Raw genomic sequence first — 24,818 nt, forward strand, 5'->3', positions numbered from 1 at the left:
CTAGAACAGGACAAGTGCAAGGCAAGTATGAGGGAAAATATTAACTCCCACACTCGATGGGGCTGGTTTAAATTGTCATCCCTAAAAGGAACCCATATTTCAAGGTGACCCATATTTATCTAGTAGTATGAAAAGTCCATTGAGTCCTACCCACAAACCTAGCCATTCTCACAAATTTGCACGCTTATTGTCCAATGTTATAAGGGTATATTCTGTCATTTCAAATTGACAAAGATATCCCATATGAGTACGACTCTTTATAGTGGAAATGTTTGACGCAACTATAAATGTTTCAACTTCAAGCGCAAGGAAGAGAAATCATAAAATAGTTTATAGGCTCTGAGAAAAAAACACACACAAACATGTCTCTGGGTTTTGCAGAGAAGCTTTCTTACAATGAAAATGTGGGCTCGGTTGGAATGTCTGAGATTTTCGACCCACCTCATGTTTTGCAACAAAAAGTAAGGTTCCAATATATTCCCACCTGTCGTTTTAGTTCAGATAATTGTTTATGTGTTGCATGTGCTATTTTATTGTTGTTTGTGAATGTTCTTGTATTGTTGTTATCACTATAGACTTGTTATTTATGATTTTGAAAGCCCATGAAACTGTTTTTTTGTGCTTGTATTTGTAGGTAATATGGCATATGGGTAAACATAACATTGGTTTGATTTGATATAAGGATTGTGCTTGATGGGCTAAAATTGTTTTTGTATATGAAAGGTTTTGATGGGTGTGTGTGTGTGTGTGAATTTTGTTCTTCTTGTTTTCAATATGATTAGAGTAGTAGAACCAAATGCAAACTATTGTATTAAACGTGGAAAGTTTCATCTGTTTGGTCTAATGATAGGATTAGAATGTTTAGAATGTGGAATTTTAGAAGTCTTGATTTTGTTTATGTCATAATTCTTAAATGTAGGAGGCAAGTAATTTGATGAAGGTGATAATGGTTTGAATGTTAATGTGAAAATGCAAAATTTGGCTGTGCCACAACAAATGGTACAATTTTTAGAATTCTTTAAATTGAGGGACACCATGTATCCTTCTTTTTTTGACATTCAGAAACATGATTCTTTAATGCCAGGCAATATCTTCCGTTTATTTGTGAAAATTGTTAATAATACAACAACAACAACAAAGCCTTACTCCCAAATCTTTTGAAGTTGGCTATGGATCCTCAACACATTAGCCAGGGTTGGCCATTTTCTATCTGAAGTCATACTTTGTGTCACATTCTTAATTTAAATGTCCATTTTTTACTACTTCTGTTAATGTTATTTTTGGTCTTCCTCAAATCTTTTTCATTCCCTCAATTTGAATCAACTCACTTTTTATCTAAACATGACCAAACCATCTCAAATGACTCTCCCTCATTTTTTTCGTCAATAGGGTCACCACAATTTTTAAGCTGATTTCCTCATTTTGAATCCAATCTTTCCATCAAAATCAGTAAAAAAATAAGTATTCTTTTTTAGGCGGATCAGCTATGGATATTCAACAGATTAGTTAGGGTCGACCATATGTATTCTTTTCTTCCATTCTATTTTATTGGAAGTCATACTCTCTATCACTTTCCTATTTGGCATGTCCTTTTTTATTACTTCTACTAATGTGAATTTTGGTCTTCCTCTACTTTTTTTCATTCCCTCAACATAGATCAATTTAGTCTTTCTTACCGGTGCATTTTTTATTCTTTTCTGAACAAGACTTATCTGTGTCCAGCATGGACATGCTGTGAACTTTTGGGTGTCCATGCTTCTTAGGTCTACTGTGAAAGATCTGCTTTAGGAATTCTTGTAAAGGCCAATGATTGCTGATATGATGATTGGGATCACTGATAACTTCTTCATTATGTAGATTAATTATATTATGCTGGGTGATACATATCTTGATAGATTACATGATCTTGATACTATTGTGCTGACCATTCCCTCTATTGTGCAATGGCAGATTAAAAATCTTGCAGCTTTGATTCGGAAGGTGTAGTACACTCCAGGACTAAATAATCTTAATGAGTCTTCATGCATCTTCTAAAGCATTTTACAATTTTCTGAACTGTCTTTCCTGTCATTGCAGAGTAAGCATATTGTGGCATTCACAGGTGCAGGAATATCCACTTCCTGTGGAATACCTGATTTTCGAGGTCCCAAAGGAGTTTGGACACTACAGGTGAGAACCATGATTAGGTTTGAAGGTCTTTTCAAATTTAAATGAACCCAAAAGAATCATTGGATGAACCTTCGACCAGCCTGCTTCATAATGTTTCTTTATTTATAAAATAAGCTCATTTTAGCACTTTATATGATTCCCTGCAGCATGAAGGAAAAGGTGTGCCTGAAGCATCATTGCCATTCCATCGTGCAATGCCAGGTATAACACATATGGCTTTGGTGGCTCTGGAGAAGGCTGGTATCTTGAAGTTTGTCATTAGCCAGGTTTTTTTTTTTCCTTGTCTTTGTGACTCAATTTTCCTACTTTTGAAACTAGATTATCTTAAACAATGTGCAAATAGTACTTGGCCAATGCAAGGGTGATTATATTTTAGCAAGTAGGAATGGTGGATTAAGGATATATCAAGTTACTCTTTTTTTCTCTATAGTCAAAGAATGCGACTCAAAATATGCTGTGTTTTGGTGTCATACTTGCACTGCCATTTATCAATTGCTTTCTGATCGAATGGAGTGCATGAACACTTTGTAAATTTTTTGAATAAGAAGCAACTTGGATATGGTTTTGCTGAATATGACAGCAGCCACTTTGAACCTTCTATTTATCCTACAAAGCAAAAATCTTAGATGGTTGATTTCTCACAGTCAGCCTTGTTTTCATCCAAATGGGTCATAGAGTGCTAGATCTTAGCATATCTTCTTGCCTTACTGATAGATGTCTTGTTATTGTACTTTCTAGAATGTGGATAGCCTCCATCTCCGATCGGGAATTCCCAGGGAAAAAATTGCCGAGTTGCATGGTAATTCATTCAGAGAACTTTGCCCTTCCTGTGGAGAAGAGTAAGAGTTATACTTGGGATGATTTCAGTGGAAAGGTCAATGTTATTATGAAATAAATTAAATTTTTAATTATGAAGGTATTTGCGAGATTTTGAGGTGGAGACTATAGGCATGAAGCAGACATCACGGCATTGTAAGTGTGGGGCAAGACTAACGGACACTGTTCTTGATTGGGAGGTATGTATTTCCTTGTTTGCTTGGTTACATCAATTTTTAAGCTTAATAAGTTCCCCCCCCCCCCCCCCCCCCCCCCCCCCAAAAAAAAAAAAAGCTTAATAGGTGTATTGATTACTTGATTTGTTGCTTTGCTTGAATTCAGTCATCTGGTCAATCATAATAATATACATACATATTATAAGGGAAGGCACTGTCAAGGTTCTCCAAATAGTAAACCTCCATTAGGAGTAAATAAAAAACCTCCATTGTAGTGTTCCTATATTCTCTATCTGAATAAGTACCTACTTGCTTTGCTTGGCTGGTGAACCTTAATGCTAACATGGATAACACTAACTGGGGCGTACTGTTAAGGAATAAGAATGACATAATTGATCTAACATTGTATTGTAGCCAAGAGCCTTTTTGTTGGCATGGTGGCACCTACTGGTGTCTCTAATGGATACATCCAGGGTTCAAATCCCCTCCCCCAACTATTGAATATTGTGTGTGTGTGTGTGTGTGTGTGGGAAGCTTAAAAAACTGATTCCACAATTTTGTACTTTTATTAGTTGATGATTTGGTGCTTGAGATGAAGTGACAAATAAAGCAACAGAAACCATCTTCTGATTACAAAGTCTCTTGGTGGCTGGGTGCATATCATGATGCTTCATGACGATTGAACACCATGTGAAACTAAAATCAAAGTATTCACATTTTTGTATGCATAAACCTGTATTAAACCATCTCCAAGTAAACTGTGTGTAGAAGTTCTATGTTATTTGGTGAGCCAAATTTGCAGCTGCATGACCTCTGACTATAGGCATGAGCACATTTTATTTATTTATTAATAATACACTATATTACCTAAAATTACTAAGCCGTATTTTCACTTTGCCTTATTCTGTACATATCCTGTTTTTCAACGTCTGTTTTGTGTGCATATCGGTATTGTGCCAAACTCTGTACCAACTGCCGTTTTTAATTTCAGGAATGAATGGTGTGAAAGCCATACTGTGCTTTCATAGAATAACTGGCCTTGATTTCTTTATTTGAGTTTCTTTTCTTTTTCCTTTTTATTTTCAGTCAACCAGAATTTAATTTATAATCAACTTTACTGATGAAATTTTTACCAAGGAAAAATTTTATCTGGGTGTCTTGGAGGACAATGGCAGGCAAGAAAGTTGCGAAGATTGAGGGATTCTGCCTTTATGTTCCCCCCCCCCCCCCCCCCCCCTCTTCCAAATCCTTTGTTTTGTTATGCTGCTCTGTGGCCCTATCTCATTTAATAGTATATGGAGTTTAGGGTTTAGAGTTTAGTTAGAATGATTAAAATTTATCTAATTAAAATAGTCGTGAGGTAAGAAAAGTTATGTTTTCTATTTTTTGAATTAATGTTGGACCATCTGAATTTCTTGAGCATGACATCAGAAATGCTTGATGTTGAATTGTTACATCTATTGGTGGCAAGGTATGGAAAGCACTATAAGATTAAAAGTTTTAAAAATAATCTTGGTCATAGATCAGCATAATTATGTTTGTGTCTGATAATTATTGTCAACTGTTAGAGAACGGGGTAATGATTCATAACGAATGGGTGTTTGAGAAGTAATTAGATGGTTTGAGAAGTTAAAGTTATGAAGTTGATAATGCTGATGCATGAGTCTAATTCTTTAATGTAGGATGAATTGCCCCTAAAGGAGCTGAATCCAGCTGTGGAACAGTGTAGGATGGCTGATGTTGTATTGTGTTTAGGGACCAGGTAGGCTTTTACCTGCATTGATGCTTTCGTTGATCACTTAAAAATTTTTGTTATGGAATTTTGTAGAATTTAAATTTCCTTATACGATTAGCTCTTAGTTTTACAATGTTTTCAGTTTTAAAGGATCGGTGGGTCATATAAGATCAACCTTTTCTTCGTTTATTACACTTATATTTGAAGTTCCTGTAACCTTTTTCTTCCATTTAATTATCTCCTCTGAATTGATTATTCTTATGCAAGTATCTAAGTGTTGTCAGAATTCAGTAGAAGATAAAACTGTAGTATTTGATTGAGCTAATATTATACTATCTATTGCTAGTCAACCTCATAAGATGTTTAAATTTATCATTGTATTCTATCTTTAGACTCTTGAGTGTTTCTTCCTTTTAAGTGCTAAGGTAAGAGATCAAAAGGGTTAAGGTGGTGCAGACATAGAATATTATGGTGATTTGAACTACATTTTATTATTCTTGGGAAGTGTGCTTAGGGTTAATTTCTTTACACTAACACACATGCTTAGCGTTTTTGATAATAATATTACTACATTATTTCAAATTTACTCCTAATATAGTAAATACTACTTATAATACTCCCCATCAAGCTGGGCCACATGTCATATAAATCTGAGCTTGTTACATAGCTAATCTCGTCTAGCTTTGCATAAGGCTTTAGTAAACTCAATTTGAGTTCTTGTAGAAACATTGGGGTAGCAATAACTCTACTTCCCATATTTTACTGAACAAGATGGCAATTCAGCTTTATATGCTTAGTTTGCTCATGAAACAGGTTTCAAAGAAATATGTATTACTACTTACTTGTCATAATACATATCAATGGTAACTGCAGTGCACCTTTTTTTTTTTTTTTTGGATAAGTAACTAATGTTCATTAAGCAAAATACCCAGGTACACCAGGAGAACTTCAGTGCATATTAAGCCTTAATTCCTTAAATAGGTGCTTAATCTGCATATGCTCACATGATGTAGGAACTATGGCTCTATACTCAGCTTTTGCACTAGAGTGGGACATGACACTCTGCCTTAATTTACCCAAGGAATCAAGTTTCCCCTTAGAAAGGTGCAATATCCGGTAGTTGATCCTTCTCTTTGAGGGTGAATCTTGCTCAATTGGAATATAAATGTTTCTAACCCTGAATAATCATTAGCCTTGTACAAAATTCCATAATTGGTATATGCTTTCAGATACTTCTCAATTTGAAGAACAACCACTCATTGTGGATGACTAGTACCTGCCATAAATTGACTCACAAAACTCTATGCCAAGATATATCTGGACAAGTAATGGCAAGATAGTTTAATTTGCCAACTAGATGACAATATCCCTCAACATGTCCCATTTCATATGGACATTATATTGATGAGTTATTTTTGGAAAACCCTTTGGCACCCAAAGCTAAATTTTTTTGCTGCATACTATCCTCAAACATATGGTCAAACTGAGGTCATAAATAGGAGTGTTTAGAACCTATTAAGATGTCTTGTAAGTGAACATGCTATGAATTGGGATTTCATTCTCACTTCGGCTTAGTTTAAATGTCATGTAAACATGCTATGTCATGGTTTGTATCTGGCCCAAGCAGTTTCCCATAGGAACCATTAGGAAACTACAAGCTCGTGGTGTTGGACTATTCAAATTGTAATACGAGTTGGATCAAACCCATATGTCGTTGATATCCCATCTGACTATGGTATTAGCTTAACTCTTAATATTGAGGCTTTGGTGCTTATAAAGGTCCAGCAGTCATACAAAATAACCCTTTTCACAAACCTTCCCCTAACCCAATCGCCAATCCTAGCCTTGATCTGGCCCCACTAAACCTTCCACCAACACATAAAGAATCTATTAATGTCCTTTGGATTAGCAGATTGTTTTCATTAGGGATGGAGGTGTTCAACTTTTTTTGGTTCTCTGGCGAGGACGGCCAGAGTTAGATTACCAAAGGAGGACCTGCAGCAGCTTGATCTTATCCTGTTAGGAGACCCACTCAATAGGGTTGAGTTCCTCCCACCCCAGTGTCAATGCAGATACTGACCTTCGATCATGTGTGTATACCTTCATTGACATAGTCAAAGGAGCCACCCAGTGACATTGTGGTTAGATGGTGGAGGATTGTTTGTCACTAATTGACTGGTTTGAATGCTACCTAGAGCTATGCTTGATTGGATTGAGTCTCTCCCACCCTGGGGTAGTTGGTGTGGACACCAGATACTATACTGATTTGAACAAAATTTTGTAATTATTTGAATTTTGAACTAGTTTGATTTTTGTTTTGATTGAGGATTTTATGGGATTGTAGTTGTGGCATGGTCGTAGCTTTGCTTCTTAATGTAATCCTGGTAGGTATTAAAAAGAAGCTCTAGTAAATGTTTGGGACATTGAATTTTGAACTTAAAATCCAGTCATAGGTGTTGAAGTCTAGGGTTTTTTCCCAGTTCCCTTCATTTTCTATTTGTGCTACTACTGATGCTGCATCATAGGTAATGGCTGAAGGTGAAAGATCTTGTGCATAAATTTCAGATTTAATATCTGAAGTCTCCGTACCATCTCTGTGTTGAATTATGGTTGTTAATGATTCTGACATTAAAGGAATATATTATTGATTACTGTCTTTCCTTTTAAACTGTTTTGTTCATTTAATTAGACATCAGGTGCTTAATATTATTGTGCAGTTTGCAAATAACTCCAGCATGTGACCTTCCTTTTCAAACTCTCCGTGGTGGGGGTAGGGTCATAATTGTAAATCTTCAGGTACTTCGATATTTTCCTTTAGGGCTTTTCTTTTCCTCTCTCTGTTACATCTACGTTTCTATACCATCCAAAGTGAAATCTAGAAATGTGACAGATTGCGAAGTTTTTGCTACTAATGCCTCTTGCAAGTAAGCAAGGTCTTATAGTAATGAAACTGGATGTTTCTCGTATTTTAGTCAATGTTTTTTCCACCCAGCATTTGAGCTTTATTGAAATTTTTTTCATTTTCTATAATTCAGGCAAGTGTATGGTCAGGACATCTGATGATCTTTTTTCTTTTCTTTTTTTTTTTTGCTTTAAACTCATACATATACATTTTCCAAGACAGTTCAATGTTTATTTTGGTTGTCCATCCTATGATTTTTTTGTGAGGAATAACATTTTTGCTTTCGTTGTCTATTGCTTACTCCATGCTGCTATTACAACAATATCTTTAGTGCAGGATACTTTGTATGTCTTGTTGACTTATTATGCAGCTACACCATCGCCTCAATTGTTCCTCATAAATTTCATTTTGTATCTGCAGCAAACTCCAAAAGACAAGAAAGCAAGTTTGGTTATCCATGGTCGAGTTGATAAGGTATTATTAATTTGGATCAAAATAGTACTTTTGACACCATTTTTGCATCACATTATGGACTTTAAAAGCCCAGATGTTTAGCAAATTAATTTGTTAGAAAGTATCTGATTCTCTCTCTCATATCACAATAATCCTTCATAATGATTAAATTCAAAACTTCGTAACATTTTAAGCTTTTGGGGCAAGTGGTAGTTTATCATGATTTCAGACTAAGTGAGCTTTAGTTTAAATCATGTCTCTACTTTACATCCCATTTAAAAATTTTCATAATACTACTTTTTGGGCCCCAATTATTAAGGGGGAGTTTGGGTCCAAGCATGATGAGTGTTAAAACATGGTTAAATGATTAAATTCATCATTTTCTAACAACTTAAGATGTTTAGTGTATAGATTTTCTTGAAAGTATTTGATTATCTCTCTGCCTTTCTCTTATCATATTACATAGTCCTTCATTACACTAGTTGTTGTGACTATTGAGTGCAGTTTAAAATTAAGAAAATGATTTTGAGTTATATTAAAATTGTTTTTTTTTTTTGGTAATTGTATGTACATTTGATACAGTACGCCTAGAACTAGGTAACTTAAGGTGGCTGAACTACTGAAATTTCATGTTGAAGTTTGGGGAGGCCCCTAAGATCCATTAGATCGGTAGGTCATTGATGGGGGAATACTTATCAGACAAAAAAGAAGAAAAATAAAAACCCTCTGTAGCTTGGAGTTTGGACCCTAAACAATTTGAAATATCATGCTTCTGGGGCACTGTACTTTGCAATGCTAGAGTTTTACATTCAAAAACATGGGTTGTCAGTCATGTGGTACAATTGGTAGAAGTCCATTTTAAGGAGCATGGTTACAAATTTTGCATTGGAGATGGCCCTTTCAGTGAATTCCAAGTATTTATTTTCTACATTTCCTTATACATCAAGAAGATAATTACTGTTCATTTGTATAAGACATTTGACTTGCTTTGCCCATTTTGTAACAAGCCTGTTACTAACTTGATCAAGAGCAGGTGATTGCAGGGGTTATGCATGATCTTAATTTACAGATTCCTCCATATGTCAGAGTTGATCTTTTCCAGATAAATCTTACTTATCGTCAGTTCCCCAGATTTTCAGGTAGCTTTGCTAGTTTTAAGCTTCCCTGTTTTTAATATTTGATGTAAATAGTCTTGGTGGGGTGGCTCTAGTCTTTTTCTTTTTATATCTGTATAAAAAAAGATAAATAGAAATCTAAGGTGACATCCCAAAGAGTCCCATGCCTTTCTTGGTTGGACAAACCCAACTGGCAATTTCCATCTTCCTGAACTAAGGAAGCAGATTATCTGTTGCACCAGAAGAAGGACCAATTTTGCTTACACCATCCAATCATCTCATGCCTATTGAGAACAAATCAAATCACGTGGTTCTATTTACCAATCTTTCTGACTCACGGATTAGTGCATTCTGCAGTGGTGGCCTGGACCAGTAAAAACAAAGAAGTTTATCCTTTATGTTGAACCAATTAACCAAGGCAAATGTTTTAGTTTTTTCACTTACAGTTAAATTATTCTTGTAGTATCATCATGTGTGCCGTTAGCTACATAGATCCAATGATTTAATGTGGCTGTTTTGGATTCTGGTGCTTTACTTGCAATGCAGACAAAAAATATGTGAACTGGACTCTCAGGGTAACAAGCGAACATGGGAAGAATGCTCCATTGCAATTCATCAAATCAGTTGAGGTATAGTCTTCCTGTCAGTTTTAGTATTTTAATATTGATGTTTCTCATTGCCCTAACCGGTCAGAGCTGAAGACGCGCTTCTTCTATCATCCTATTTATGATTTGACTGCTACACTTCTATTCAAATCTGTCTATCTACATTTTATTCCTTGGTAGATTTAATTCTGAGATTATTCATTTGCATGTTTAGGTTTCCTTCTTAGACAGGCCAAATCTCAGGACAGCTATCCTACTTAAGCAACCATTTTTGCTGAAAAGGTATCCTCTTTCAGATTAAGTACTGCAATTGCTGGTACATGGTGAAATTTTCTCTCTTATTCAGACGTAAAGTTTCAGCTTCTCCATATTCAACTATTGTAACAAAAATTTCACATTGGTAGGGAAATAATCTAAAACAGCATTAGACAAATCTGATTTTTCATTTCAGAAGTTCAACCACAGGCATTGAAATGTTGAATAATAATAATTTAATATTTTTTCTCTTGGCCTTTTTAAAATTGTTTTGGAGTAGACGTGGTAGACAGGAAAGGAGGGTCACCTTCTTCAATTTTTAGAACCCTTCTTCAATGTTTTGAAATATCTTTTATAAAACATAGGGTTAGAATAATACCATTTGTTAGGCTTAGAACCAGAAACTTGAGCAAGTTGGACCTCTAAATCCTAAAATAAGGAAAAAATGGTTGACATATATAGCTTGGAAAGAACTTTTACTACATCCTCAAAACTACTGTGCAAAATATGAGGAATGGGAATTTTAATAAAAAGAAGGGAGAAATTTTAAAATATTCATTGAACTGGAGATGAGCTTTCTTCTCTTTTCCCCCCTAATTAAAGAAGTGAGATCCTGAATTCCAATTTAAGACTTGGACGTGTTGTTTAGAAAGAATAATTATCTAATGATAGTTGCTTGAAAGACCAAATAATTGGTAAGCTTGTCCTGAGTTATATCATTTTGCTTGCCAAAAGCATTGAAACAAAAAATTTCACTGCTTGTGCAAAATCAATGGCTAAGGTTTGTAGAATTATGGTGCTGCTACTCTGCATTGGGACTGCCTAGTTTACCATTTAATGTAACTCTTATGTAATTTTAATATTTGCTTCATGTGACTATTTTTTTTTTTTGATAAGTAATTGATGTGACTATTTTTATACAGGCAATTAATTAGTACAAGACCATTTAAAATATCATTGAAGATCAATTTTAGTGATGGTTGTGGGTGTCAGAGCACAAAAGTTGAGTTCCCTGTCAACTTTCAGGTGCAAATTTCTTCTTTTTCTTTCCTTTTTGACTAGGCTTCAGGTAAAAAACTTAGTTCTTGATTTTGTATGCCTACCTTTTTCTCCCGGAAAAATAAGTGACGATGGGGACAAAGCTCATAAGCTTATCCTAGAAGTACTTTGTTTATGTATATTTTACTTGCTTCTTCAGTTACCATTTCCTTTTTTTTTTCTTTTTTTTTTCTTTTTTTCTTTTTTTCTTTTTTTCTTTTAGAGTTTGTAAGAAATTAATCTTGTTACTGCAAAGTATTCTGAGATAACTCTGGAGTTAGAAATTGTGCGAGCAATTTAACCTTTTAGACTTCGGTGATGCATAAAATTGGCAATATGTTTCCTGTAGATGTTCTGTTTAGTTGATTGTTTTGTCATCCTAATGTGTTTTTTTTTTTGGGTTGGGGAGTTCTGTTGTAGCATTTTACCTATCTGTGTTTATGTGTCAAGTTAAATATTCAGGAAAGGCTAAATCAGATTAGGATAAAACTTATTTGTTTTTTGTACCATACAGGTGTTAGCAGATAGCATCAACCATGATAAGGATGATGTGATTCAGAAACTGAAGAAGACAGCAATCCAAGATCAATGCTGTGGGCAAATTTCATTAGTTGAAAGAAAGAATCTTTTACCTCCCACAAAAGAAATCTCTATTTATGCCATTGCAACTGATTTTGTTGCATACAACACTTATTTGGCAAGCACTGGATTATCTGAAGATATTCCCAAGAGTAGTGGCTATATAATGAGAAGGCTCAAGGATAACATTAATACTGAAATGCCTCTCAAGAAACTAAAATGTTGTTGAGTTGATTATTTGTTCTCGTTTTCAGTTTTTTTGGGTGTAAATTTTACTTTTGGGAGCCAGTGCAACATGGAGGAGAAGAATGGGGTCTAGATGATATATAGAGAAGTTAACCTTGCATATACGCTGTAGTGTCCTAGAAAACTTGTACTGGCATTGGGTCTCCATTGCTGTGAATCTGAAATTTTTTTGGGGGGAACATAATGAACCCATTCTGTAAAAGGTTTAGGCAAAAAATTGAATGATGGAAATACGGTTTCTCATGAGCTTTTAATCACATCTGTGGGCTTGTATGTGTAGCTTTATATGTTTATCTGACGTTGATAGTATTTTTTGATATGGAGTTATGAATAATCTATTCTAGTCGCAACCCGTATCAAGTTCGGGAAAATTGAATGTGTATGATGAATTTTGACAATTTATACTTGTCAATTTTTTACAAGTTACAAAACAAATGAAATTTTGTTCAACTTCCATTTCATCTCTAAGAATAAATCATCCCAGTTTAGTCCTTCAAAAATTTAAAAGGCATCAATTCAAAGATGAAATTATAATTTCTTAAATTTGGAGGATTAATATAAACTTAAACCAAATTAAAACTGCAAAAAAGAGGATCAAGGGGCTAGCACCAATTCTTCTCCTTTTTTGTTTTATTTTATTATTTTTTTAAAGGTAAAAGTATAGTTGATAAAAATGGCCTCAAATAAAGTCCTTTATGAATGAAAGTGGTAGATGGCCAAAAGACAGTTGACAACAACTAAACTTTCTTTTGGAGTGCATAGGAAGACATGATTGACACTACAAAAAAAAGCGTTTAAAAAAATTTAAAAAAAAAAAAATATATATATATATATATATATATTCAATTGGACCAATAGCCACATTTTTACACGTGGCTATGGACTTAACCTATAGCCATGTTTTAAAAACGCAGCCATAGGTTAGCTATAGTCATATTTGAAAAATGCAGTTATAGGTTCTTAAAAAAATAAAAATAAAATACTCAACTGGATCTATAGCCACATTTTTAAAACGTGGCAATAGACCTTATAGAAAAGAAAAAAAAAAAAAAAAAAAAAAGTGGCTAAAAACACTTACAAACACGGCTATAGACTTAACCTATAGCCATAGTTTAAAAACACGGCTATAGGTAAGAGTTTAAGCCACACTTCCTAAAAACGTGGCTATAGGCTAGTTATAGCCACATTTTTTGTAAACGTAGCTAAAAAAACGCGGCTATAGCTCGCGTTTTTTGTAGTGTGACAATGAAGCAGTGCACACAAATGCGAGGAGAAGGAAGCCAGTTGATACAAGTCCATTATTGAAATAGCTCGTACTTAATTTTCCAGCTGACACAAATTCATCATTGTAATAGCTCATACTAAATTTTCCATCAACATGATCTTTGAAATCTATGCTAGCACCAATTCCTGCACCTGCCGCGGTGGCTAATACGTATGATATAACCTGCCAAAACCACCATTAATGTCAAACTCTCAAGTAAAAATGTAACCAAGTTGTTGTGAAAATGTTGTAAATATATAATTTCTCTAATAAGTTAGAGATACTACAAATATATTACTCCATAATACTTATAAATTGATGTGTCACTAATAGTTTTTATATATTCGACTAGTGATATTAGGGGTACTATAAATATACTATTGCTATATAACAAGTATCACCAATTTTTTAAAAAAATTATTAAACATTCATTTATGAAAAATGCTAGAATTACAAATTATTTTATAAATTGCTGATTTGTTGAGTAATTATTAGTAAGTAAAAAAGTAATGTTAGTAGTGAACCCAAATAAGAACAAATAATAAATAGTCACATTAACAATTTATAAGAATATTGTAAAGTAATTTGTGATTGTAGCATTACTCTTCATTTATTAGGTTGAAATATTTTGGAGTAACTTTATAGTAGATTTAATATTTTCCATTTTCCAATAAGAAGCTAGCATTTTCTGAATGTCTAGCTTCAAAATAATAATAATAATAATAATAAAAGCTCTGACTGCGGACCACTAAATTGTCTAAGTTTCTTACTTAGAGGACAAGCCTTTCGATCAACATATACAATGAGTCAGGCCGTTTTTATCAGTTGCAAACATGCAAATGTGAAAGTTCAATTAATTAATTTTTTTTTTTTTAAAGGAAGCTATTAAACACAAAACTAAGCCTCAAATATCCTAGAGTGCCATGACAAAATGAAATTAAATAGGTTGAAATTAGTAGGACATCAAAGATAATTTAAACAAAAGAAATTATATGATCGTTGTACCTTGTCCATTATCATTGTTCATCACAATCCAGAACATTACGAATGCAATTATTTGCAAGAGGGTATATCCAATGCCATCGACGCTAATACCAAGCATGTAGCTGCAGTTTACAAAAGTTTAACGTGAAACTAATGAAATACTTAGTAAAACAAAAGCAATTAATAGAGAAAAGAAATATCAGCTTGTTTAGACTTTAGAATGAAATAGAGATCACTTCTTCCTCACAAAAAAAAAAAAAAAAAAGATCACTTAACATCAATGCCATAATCTTTCCCAAAAAAAAACATCAATGCCATAATGAAATACTTAACCATTAAGTTTGTCATAAAATAAAATAAATTACATTGTTTCGTGATATAATATGTTATTAAGGTTAATTATTGTTATACGCAACTAGTAACATACAATCATACACACATGACACAATCTATGAAATCATGTCATTATAGTTGTGAAATAAACACGATTTCACAAAAACGCGATTTCAGCCTGTACGTACAGATTATGTGCGATAATGATATGAGTAAAAATATTCTTGGCATAGAACCCTCCCAAAAAAAAAAAAACACTGTTCTGCTTCTAAGCATAATTTCTGCACAAATACAGCAGCAATATTAGTGATGATGCATAGTAATTTTTCAGTGCCTACTGCTTACGTGTAGCTATGAAGCTTGTTCAACATCACTATGATACCATCAGGTCCATTCACTTGGGTGTTCATATTGATAATAACGATTATGAGTGATAGTAGTAGGAAAAGTAAAGAAAGGCCCCTCAACGAAAGTATCACAATCTGAGATTTTGGTAGTGCCATCTTCACCAATTAAAGCCTAGCTAAGCTAACACTTTGCTAATTTATGCTGTCTGTAAAATTGAGACAATCTATAGCTATTTATGATATACCCAGTTATTGGTTGTTCCGTCGACTTCTGCCTTATTAGCTGTAATTGACCTTTGATATATATCAAGGCCCCTCTAGTATATAAGTAGAAAACATTGAGAAAGACAAATTTCCAGTGCCAAAGCCGGCACTCAATATGATCCAATTGAAACCAATGTTAAAAAAACAGTTCTATCTCCAAGTTTGTGGCTCATTTTCTCTCCAAATATTCATGCTTTTACTGCTATATTGGTTACATCTTTTTGGATAATGTCATCCACCTGCATTCTGTTCAATTTTCCTATTTGGAACAATCTGTTGGACTGTTAAAATTGTAGGGAATTAACCCAAATTTTCCAATCTTTGAGAAACAAAAATAGAGAAAACACACGCCAAAGAAAAACAATCACACGCACAAGACAATATTTATGTGGTTCAGCAATTTGCCTACGTCTACGAAGGTGCAGAGATTTCACTATTATTAAGGAAAAAATACAAAGTGCGGTAGTACAATTTTTCTCTCTCAAAAACTACAATCACAAAACCCTAATCACCAAAACTGCATTTTCTATATCATGCGCATAGGATTCACAATGGATTACAAAACGGGTCAAAAATTTTGGCCTATCGGCCCAAGCCTCCACTCCATAGACTAAGCCTCAGAAAATCTTCCATTAAAAATCATGCAACATTATTTCATGTCAAGTCAGTTCTTCAACTGAATCAAATACAATTAGGCTCCACAAAGCCCAACAAAAATTAGAAAGTGCGATTTTAAGAATTGAGACGAAATGTTCAATTGGAACAGTCATAGCAACGTGTATTATTGACTTCCAGCATTGATACGTATCTGCAAGGTAGCTGACAAAAAAATAGCTTTCAAATTTTTTCCACAGGTCAACTCAACATAAGAGTAACCGTCAAAAGGGTGCATGCAAGCCTAGGACTAGGAGAGATCAATCGGAACTGGACAGCCAACTGGCCAAGCAACCTATCTGCTGAATAGACAATGCCTCACATAATAAGCTCATATAACTAGAGATGTGCATGCAACCCGCCAACCAAGGAAATCAATTCGACCAACCCAACCCAACCAACGCTTTGGGTTGGTTTTTGTAGCTTGGCGATTAGATTTTTATATTAAGCCTTAGGTGGGATTAAGTTTAGTTTGATAGTTTTTTCAACCCACTGACCCATCCAACACATCTAATGAGTATGTTGAGGTTGGGATTTTCTTAAATCATTAGGGTTGAGTTAGATTGAAAAAAAATCCCACCGGGCTCCTTTTTCTGATTCAGCCAAGCCTAGGTCCAATTATAGATACTGAAACTGAGGCCTACTAGAGCTAATATAGAGATGATAAGAGAACAGAGAGTTGGGCTTGGTCCCACCGCAACCAAATGAGGACTTTTTACTGGTCCAATCTGTGCATAATCAAGCAATCCAACAACCCACAAATATACGCAAGAACATAGTATAACATCAAATTATAAAGCAAAAGTACTTGGCAAATGTTATTTATATCTAGCCATAGAACTGTTACAAATTTCCTTCTAAAAGGGCCGAATCACAAGGCCTAGGGCCTAACTCTCACAATCTTTTATAATGGGCTTAGAGCTCTATAAAACTTGTAATTTGGGACTTCAGAACCCATGGGTCCTTCATGCTTACCCGAGGCACATGCTTGGTTTGTGCTGGGGTTTTCTCTCAAATTTTGGGTATTAACAAACCCTCTAATCCGACCCATCCGTATAGTAACACCACTTAACCTAAAAGATTAATTTATAAACTTAGACCCAACTATGGTTGCTTGAATCATCCCTTCTACATATAGGTCCAGTTTTTTTGTAGTGATAGCAGTGGAATGGTCTGCATCTATGGTCTCTCTCTCTCACACACACACACATATATATGACAACAAGCCCAAAACAATATATTTGTTAGAGAGTGGATATTACAGGTAAGACTTAGCAAATCATATATGGGCCACAAGAAATTGGGTTTGCGCTAGAAAGATAAGAAAACGCAGTTTGAAGGGAATAATACTCCTCGGTCAAGTCCGAGGATCAAGTGTTCTTATATTCACTTAAGTTTCTTTTAGTACAAGATGTTCTCCCTTTTTTTTCCTCTCTTAGTGATTTTCCCCCCTATTTTTCACAAGGGTCTTTTCTTTATATAGTCTTATTCCTTTTCAATCCCAACCTTCCATCTGTTGATTGTATAAGTGATCTTTTAGATGCTTGTCCCATCAGAGCCCTCCTGGAACCTTTGTGTGTAGCTGTAAGGCTCAATATCACTGTTCAAGTATCATTTCCACATAAATGCGGCCAGTGGGTTAGGTGCAAAACATTTAATGTGGTGATAGCAGCCTTTTTCTCAGATATTTCCTGGTTCATTGTGGACATTTTTATCTAAAGCTTATCCTTAGAAGCATGGTACCCTCACAGTGTTTCCCAAGGAAGTTTGGATCCTCTAGAGACAACCTTTGTTCATCATTACTTACTCTTGTCCTCATCCCATTGCTTTACAAGCTTACCTTACTGTTCAACCATCCTTGGGCCACCCTACATCCTCGGGCATGGCCCACGGCCCAATATTCCTACTCGGCTCCTTTATTCCCACAAGATTTTTTTTTTTAAAAAAAATAGATATAATTTTTTTCTTATTTTCTTCTCCTATAATTATATTACTGCACGTAAAAAGAAAATAGCAATTTAAAAAAACATATAATACTACATGTAAAAAGAAAATAGCAACCTAACAACAACACAGTACACTTAAAAAAGGTCTCTTATAAAATTCTATTCAATTAACATTATACTAACATTAGACTTTTGTTCATACCAACTTCTTCAATGTGGACTGTATATATATCTCAAATAATTCATAATAAATACCTACAATACAGTTATTTTTCTTTATTCTTGTATTCTTCTGCCTACAACCTCTATTCTTCTTGCAAGTATGTATTACATATTTAAACTTTTACATTTACATTGCATTACAATATTTGTTTTCTCTTTATGTAACTTTATTTGTCTATTATTGAAATTATTTTGAGTGTGGTACCCTAGAAGGTTTAGATACTAACGTAGTTCAATTATAGCATAAACTCTATGATTTTTTTTTATAAAAAAATTTAGATAATGCAATTCATCTTTGATTTGGTATTCTTTATTGATTATGCTGATTATTTCCTCACTTGTGGCAACATTAAAATAATTTATATAAAATTTTACATTTACTTTGCAGTCTAGAAACTCTAATACTTATATTTTTGTAAATTATGGAATTTGTTTTTAGTTATATATGCAAGAAATTTATATATGATTAGCACTTTTACTACTATACATGTTAGCAAGTATAATGGATAGATTTTTAAGTGCCATATATATATAAAAACAAATTACAATTTTACTACTAAGAGCTTTTAGAAATTTAAAACTTGCCATAATTTTTAAAATATTTTTACCATTTTATATGTTATTAAATTTAATTATATTATCAAAAAAATATTTTTTTTAATTTATATATAATTTTTTTTTATTAAGCTGTGCATCACATGGGCATAATACTAGTATATATATCGTATTATATATAATAAAATTTGGGCTTAGACGCCGTGGTTGTGCCACATGACTTCACCAAATTGTAGAAATTTTAATAAATTTTTAGATTTTAAGAATAGATATATACATTTTTTTGGATAAATATGACAAATCAAGTAATGAAAAAAAGTAATATTTCATTTACAACTATAGCAATTGTGTCTATCCAAAAGAATTACCTAAGGATAGAATTTAAACCAAAAAAGAGAGGAAAACAAAAAAATGACAGTGTTTTTAGCATTGTAGCTTTTAGTGGGTTCATTAGCTTCCAGTTTGACGTGCAGCCGTGTGACAAAGGAAATATAAAAGATGTTGCCAAATCATAAAAATTTATATACTAATATAATAATCTCATGTCATGAATTGTGATTATGCTAATGGCTAAGTGCTTATCTTTGATCTGCAACAATCTTCTTCATCATTCTAATTTATTCTTATCATTAAATAAAATTAGATTAACATTATTTTTTATTTGTTAGGATATATTTTTTAAATTAAGGGATAATATTTAACAAACAAAAATTTAACTTAGATAATATTTTTCATCTAATTAACATTGTTTTTTTTATTTATCAGAATATCAAGCTACAAAACTTGATTATTAAGGGATAAGCACAATCCAAATTCTTCAAGAGAAAATTAATATAAATCTATCTCAAAAAATAGTATATATCTCCAATAATTTGATAATTTTCATCTATCCCAAAAAACTGTATATATCTCCATTAATTTGATAATTTCTACGTGGATGACATTTAATATATATATATATATATATATATAAATTCCTTATAGCTATCAACCACGTTCTCTTTCTCTTTTTTTTTTTAATTGTTTTAAAATTTTTAATTTTTTATACGTTACGTTATGTTGAATCAACTCCTTTTTTTTTTCTTTTTTTTTTTCATTCATTCTATTCATATGACCTTTTTTTTATTCCAACTTTTATGGGATAAAAACAAAAACATTGATTAGATATCTTTAATTTCAATAAGATTTAAATGAATTATATTTCAAATGGAACTCTACCAATATATATAACCCTATATATCTTTTTTGGAGTGAAGCTTATTTCAATATGTGAATGTCTAAATCCCATGACAATGTAGGTATGCATTCTTTCTTCTTTATTATTATTATTTTCATTTTGTTTATTTTCTTTAGTGTTAATATTGGTTTTTTCTCTTCATGTGATTTTAATTAATGAATTCAAAACATTGGAAAACATTGTCAAGTTTCTAAAGCCTCTTTTGTTTTTGCATTTTGTTTTTATTAAATTGATTAGGTTTTGTGTATTGGTTGCCTTTTGTTTAAACTAATTTTCTTAGCTTTAATCTAATTTATATGCTTAGGGTTAGGGTCTTAGAATTAATGATTAAATATGGTTAGAATTAATAGATTAATTTTAACAATTTTCTTATTTGATTCTTATGTTACATCAAATTATCAAGATGTTCTACACTTGTATTCTTGAATCATCAACTTTAGTTTTAATTTATAATATTATCAAGATTATATTAATTTTAGATTTATCAATTGTTTAGTAAGTTTTTTAAAAATAATTATCAATTTAAAATTCAATTTGGAATTATCAATTTAATTTAGTTTTAGGAAGAAATCTTACCCTTTATTTTAGTGAGATAATTATTTACACTTGATAATTTTTTCTTTTATCTTTATTAAATCTATTAAAATATATAATTATTTATACATTTATTTTATAAGTTTTTTCATAAAACCGTGCAACGCATGGGCCTATAACTAGTATATATATAACCGAAACTTTTGACTTTTTATTAACCTTTCTAGAGCTTGCCACATCATTATTATTATTTTTAAACAAAACTTACAAAATATAAAACAAACATTTTGTTAGGTTCTAAGACTTTAGGAACTAAATGTATTAGAATTTCACTTTGTAGATGTTGGCAAATCATGAATTTCACTTTGTAGATGTTGACAAATCATGATCAAAACAACGAGTTTAGGTTTAGGCTTGCTCAAAATTTATTTGTTATAGTTTGAATCGAGCTGAATGCAGAAACTTATGGTGCAAAATTGCAAAGCTTGATCGATCAAAAGTAAGGCTTGATCGATCGAGAATCGTATCTGCAGAATTTGAATAAAGCCCAAACAACAGTTGAAGCCCATTAAGAATTAGGGTTTTAAATCTACTTCTCCTAGTATATAAAGGAAAACCTAAGCACGTTTTTAAATAGGCTTTTCAAAGAATGCATCTTGTGCCTTTCTTGTAGATCTAGGGTTTTGTACCTAAAAGTTCTCTAAGGTCTTTGTTGAGTTCTGTGTTGAATCTTTTATGAGATCTGAGAAGTGTTTACCTTCATATACACACATAGAGCTATCAAGATCAAGATTTGCATCAAGAACTTGATGGTGGTTTCAGTTGCTGCATAAAGAACTTTCAAGAAGATCTAAAACCTTTGAGTGGAGTCTCAAAGTCACAAGTAGGAGAACTTATGGTTGTTGTAGATCAAAGAAAGAAGTAATCCGTGGACTCGGAGCTGTCATGTGATTGTGGTAGTAAGTTTTTTACTCGAGGTAGTAGTAGGATGTTAGTGGTCTAAGTTCTATTGTACAAACTTCAATTCTTTCATAGTGGATCTGTTTTACCTTGAAAATAGTTAGGTTAAATCCTCCCTAGGTTTTTTACTGGTTAGGTTTTCCTAGGTTATCATATCATTGTGTTCTTTATATTTCCGCATTATTTACATAATATGGTTTTATTGTGTTAACCTAGAACTAAAGAATTTATCTAAATATTCACTTGGTTAAATAACTTGTGTTAAAGGGTCTAAAAACGTACACATTTCTTTCTACAATACTCTCCCATTGTTCCCAGACTCCTTATACTCTCTCCACTAAATAATAAAAATAAAATAAAATAAAATAACTAATGCAAGTTAGACTTTTAGCCAAATATAATAACACTCACACGGTCCATACTCTTTCCTATTTAAGAAAACTATTTCTATGCTTCCAACACCACTCTGTTGTACAATCTCTTACATTGATTTTGGTTCTTGGAGTTAAGTGTAAAAAGAAGTTGCAGATTTTTAGGCTTAAATGGGTCTATCCGGGATTGGCTTATTTTGCTGAAACTGAAAACTTTTTACCGAAAGTACTATAGATAAAGATAAAAATTAGCTGAAATAATATAATGGGACATATAAATAGTACTAAAAAATGCAGTAGGACCCATGAATAGTAGCAAAAATAAGCTAAATAGTAAAATAAGCTGCTAGCTTTTTAATTTTTGCCAAACACACACTTAGGGTCAGTTTGGGATCTGCTTATTTTGCTGAAACTAAAAACTTTTTGTTGAAAGTACTGTAAATAAAGGTAAATGTTAGTTGAAATAGTACAGTGGGACCTATGAATAGTACTAAAAAGTGTAGTGAGACCCATAAATAATAGCAAAAATAAGCTGAGTAGTAAAATAAGTTAGCAAAAAGACACTTAATGGGTCCGGTTCTGCACAGGTTTACCGAATTATGGTTTTGGTGAATAGGAAAAGTCATGGTGTAGGCTTGTAGTCTGACAAGCTATCAGATGTAAAATAAAAATAAAATAAAAATGGTGTATCGCGTAAGTGCCCATGTGCCTTGCTTGTACTTGGTTTTGTTCTCGTCTTGAAAGAGAATTAGGGTCTATTTGGAATTCGCTTATTTTACTAAAACTAAAAACTTTTTACTGAAAGTACTGTAAATAAAAGTAAAAGTTAGCTGAAATAGTACAGTGGGACCCATAAATAGTAGTAAAAATAAACTGAATAGAAAAATAAGCTGGTTTTTTAAACTAGAGCTAAACGCACACTTAATGGTAGTAGGTGGCAGGAGATAATAAAAAAAATAATTAAAAAAAAAAAAAAAAAAGGGGAACACATGTATAGAAGAAGATGGGCCTAGGTGGTGGTCCTTTACAAATTGACTTTAACTCCATATGGAATCTTTAGACCTTATCCCTAGGCAAGGTTCTCAGACCTGGACTGGACCGGGAGGTCGGACCGTGAAAACTGGGAATTGGGATGAAAACCAGTTTTTTAAGCATAAAGAACCGAATTTTTAGTTAATTTCGTGAACCCCTAAAACCGGGATTGGACCGCACGAACCGGTGGCAAGAACCGTGTGGTCCAACCCCTTAGCAATTTTTTTTTTTTTTTTTTTTTTTTATAAAAACAACTTGACACAATTTTATTCTACTTAATTAAATTATCCATCTCTTACAAGGAATAAAAAAAATTAGAATTAAAATCCTTCAAAGATGTTCAACTTTACTTCAAAAATTAATCATAAATTTTAATGTTTTTATGGTTATTATTTTATTTTATTAACTTTCTTACTTGATTATTAAATATATGCTTGAAAATCATTAAATTTCCCTAACATATATAGATATGTTAGTCAATTTTACTAATTTTATAAATTTAATATCTATATTTAGGCTTTAATTAATTATTAAATTAATTACGACGTCATCACGGTTTGACCCCAGTTCGACCTCGGTTCGACCTTAAAAACCTTGAACCTCTCCCTTTTACAGTTCAATGAACGGTCCAGGTCTAAAAACCTTGTCCCTAGGGACTGTTAGTGGTAGAAAGTAAAGAAAATATATACTATGAGTATGCGGATTTTTTTATGTGAGATATAGTGGAAAATTATTAGATATTTTTAGCCATTTTTCTTCTGACCGTATTAATTGTTTTAGGTGATATTTAGGGATTTTAGAGGAAGTGTCAGGGAGAAGTTTTTTTGTAGTGAGCTAGCTGAGGTAAGTAACTTTATCCTAATTGGTTTTATTTTGCTTATATTATTGTATCTTAACTATTGAAAGTTGTTTATAATTGTTACAATTTATTTCAATTGTATTACTGATTTAAAGTAAAGAATAAAGGTTTATCACAAATATATTTGATTACTGAATATATGATTTTATATATGTATATGGATGATAAATATATATATGTGTGTGTGTGTGTGTGTGTTTGAACTTTGATTGATATATATGATTTTGGATAATATGACTATGTTTTGACTCTGATACCCAGCCAATGAGAGTTATTCATTGGTATGTAAAGTTTTCTTATCAAGTTTAATGTTAACATATATGAAAGATATTTTGGTCAATAATCTGAAGAAAAAAAAATAATAGTGACTGTATTAAGCAAAGGCTTTTGGAGATTGTTGTTTTTATTTTTGGAATTCTTTATGTTCATGTGTATGTATGTATTGGGTTTAATTGAATTGGAATTATCTTTGAAACTTTGTTTTTGATTGAATAATGAAAATGTCAAAAGAAGTATGTTCCAATATTTGGAGTCTCCTATATATGTGTTGTTGTAGTTTAAATTTGGTATTTGAATTGTTAAATTGTTAATTCACAGTTTTATTGTTCATCTATTAATCATGAATAATAATATTTCTATTTGCAACCATCATGATATGATATCAATGATGTAATCATTCCGAATGCTTTCCTTTAGAGTTTAGATAGAGTCTATTTTATGACTAAAAAAAATTTACAATTAAAAGACTTTTGAAATTTAAAAAAAAAAAAATTTATTGGATATGTTGGATCTTAAATGACTTCTATTAAACTCCATCCTTTATGGCATCATTTAAAAGAAAACTCATATAAATAGGTATTAGGATATTATTTGGTACTATCATAATGGGACTAACGTATTACACATGGTACTAATCTAATTGTAACATCATATGCTATAAAATAAAAATTACACCTATGGTTATCTTCTCTTTGCAAAAATTGGTTAAATTCTCATTAATTATGATAGTTCACTTTTAGGTAAAATAGAAACTCTATTAACTAAGTTTTAAGAAATTTAAAATTCTATTTCAAAAAATTTCCTGAACAATAGATTTTATTTTAATCATCTATCATAATAATTTTATATTATAAAAGAATAAAATTTATACATTGCATACAATCATTA

The 24,818-nt window shown here is 32.3% G+C and overlaps 2 protein-coding genes across 2 annotated transcripts; one reads left to right on the forward strand and one right to left on the reverse strand.

The window, feature by feature from the left end:
* Window positions 1–253: 253 nt before the first annotated feature.
* On the forward strand, window positions 254–12,460 carry LOC126720922 (NAD-dependent protein deacetylase SRT1-like). Its single transcript, XM_050423796.1, has 14 exons — window positions 254–461; window positions 1,951–1,980; window positions 2,077–2,169; window positions 2,316–2,435; window positions 2,908–3,008; window positions 3,086–3,185; window positions 4,844–4,923; window positions 7,614–7,692; window positions 8,219–8,272; window positions 9,285–9,390; window positions 9,913–9,995; window positions 10,186–10,253; window positions 11,150–11,252; window positions 11,779–12,460. Exons 1-14 carry the CDS (start codon window positions 363–365, stop codon window positions 12,070–12,072), a joined length of 1,410 nt encoding a protein of 469 aa, XP_050279753.1. The 5' UTR covers window positions 254–362; the 3' UTR covers window positions 12,073–12,460.
* An 845-nt stretch (window positions 12,461–13,305) lies between these two features.
* LOC126721595 (CASP-like protein 4D1) lies at window positions 13,306–15,080 on the reverse strand. Its single transcript, XM_050424643.1, has 3 exons — window positions 15,016–15,080; window positions 14,399–14,459; window positions 13,306–13,536 (listed from the first exon to the last, which is right to left on the reverse strand). Exons 1-3 carry the CDS (start codon window positions 15,078–15,080, stop codon window positions 13,306–13,308), a joined length of 357 nt encoding a protein of 118 aa, XP_050280600.1.
* Between the last annotated feature and the right edge of the window lie 9,738 nt (window positions 15,081–24,818).

This window comes from Quercus robur, chromosome 4 (genome assembly GCF_932294415.1).
Source record: "Quercus robur chromosome 4, dhQueRobu3.1, whole genome shotgun sequence".
Taxonomy (NCBI): Eukaryota; Viridiplantae; Streptophyta; class Magnoliopsida; order Fagales; family Fagaceae; genus Quercus; species Quercus robur.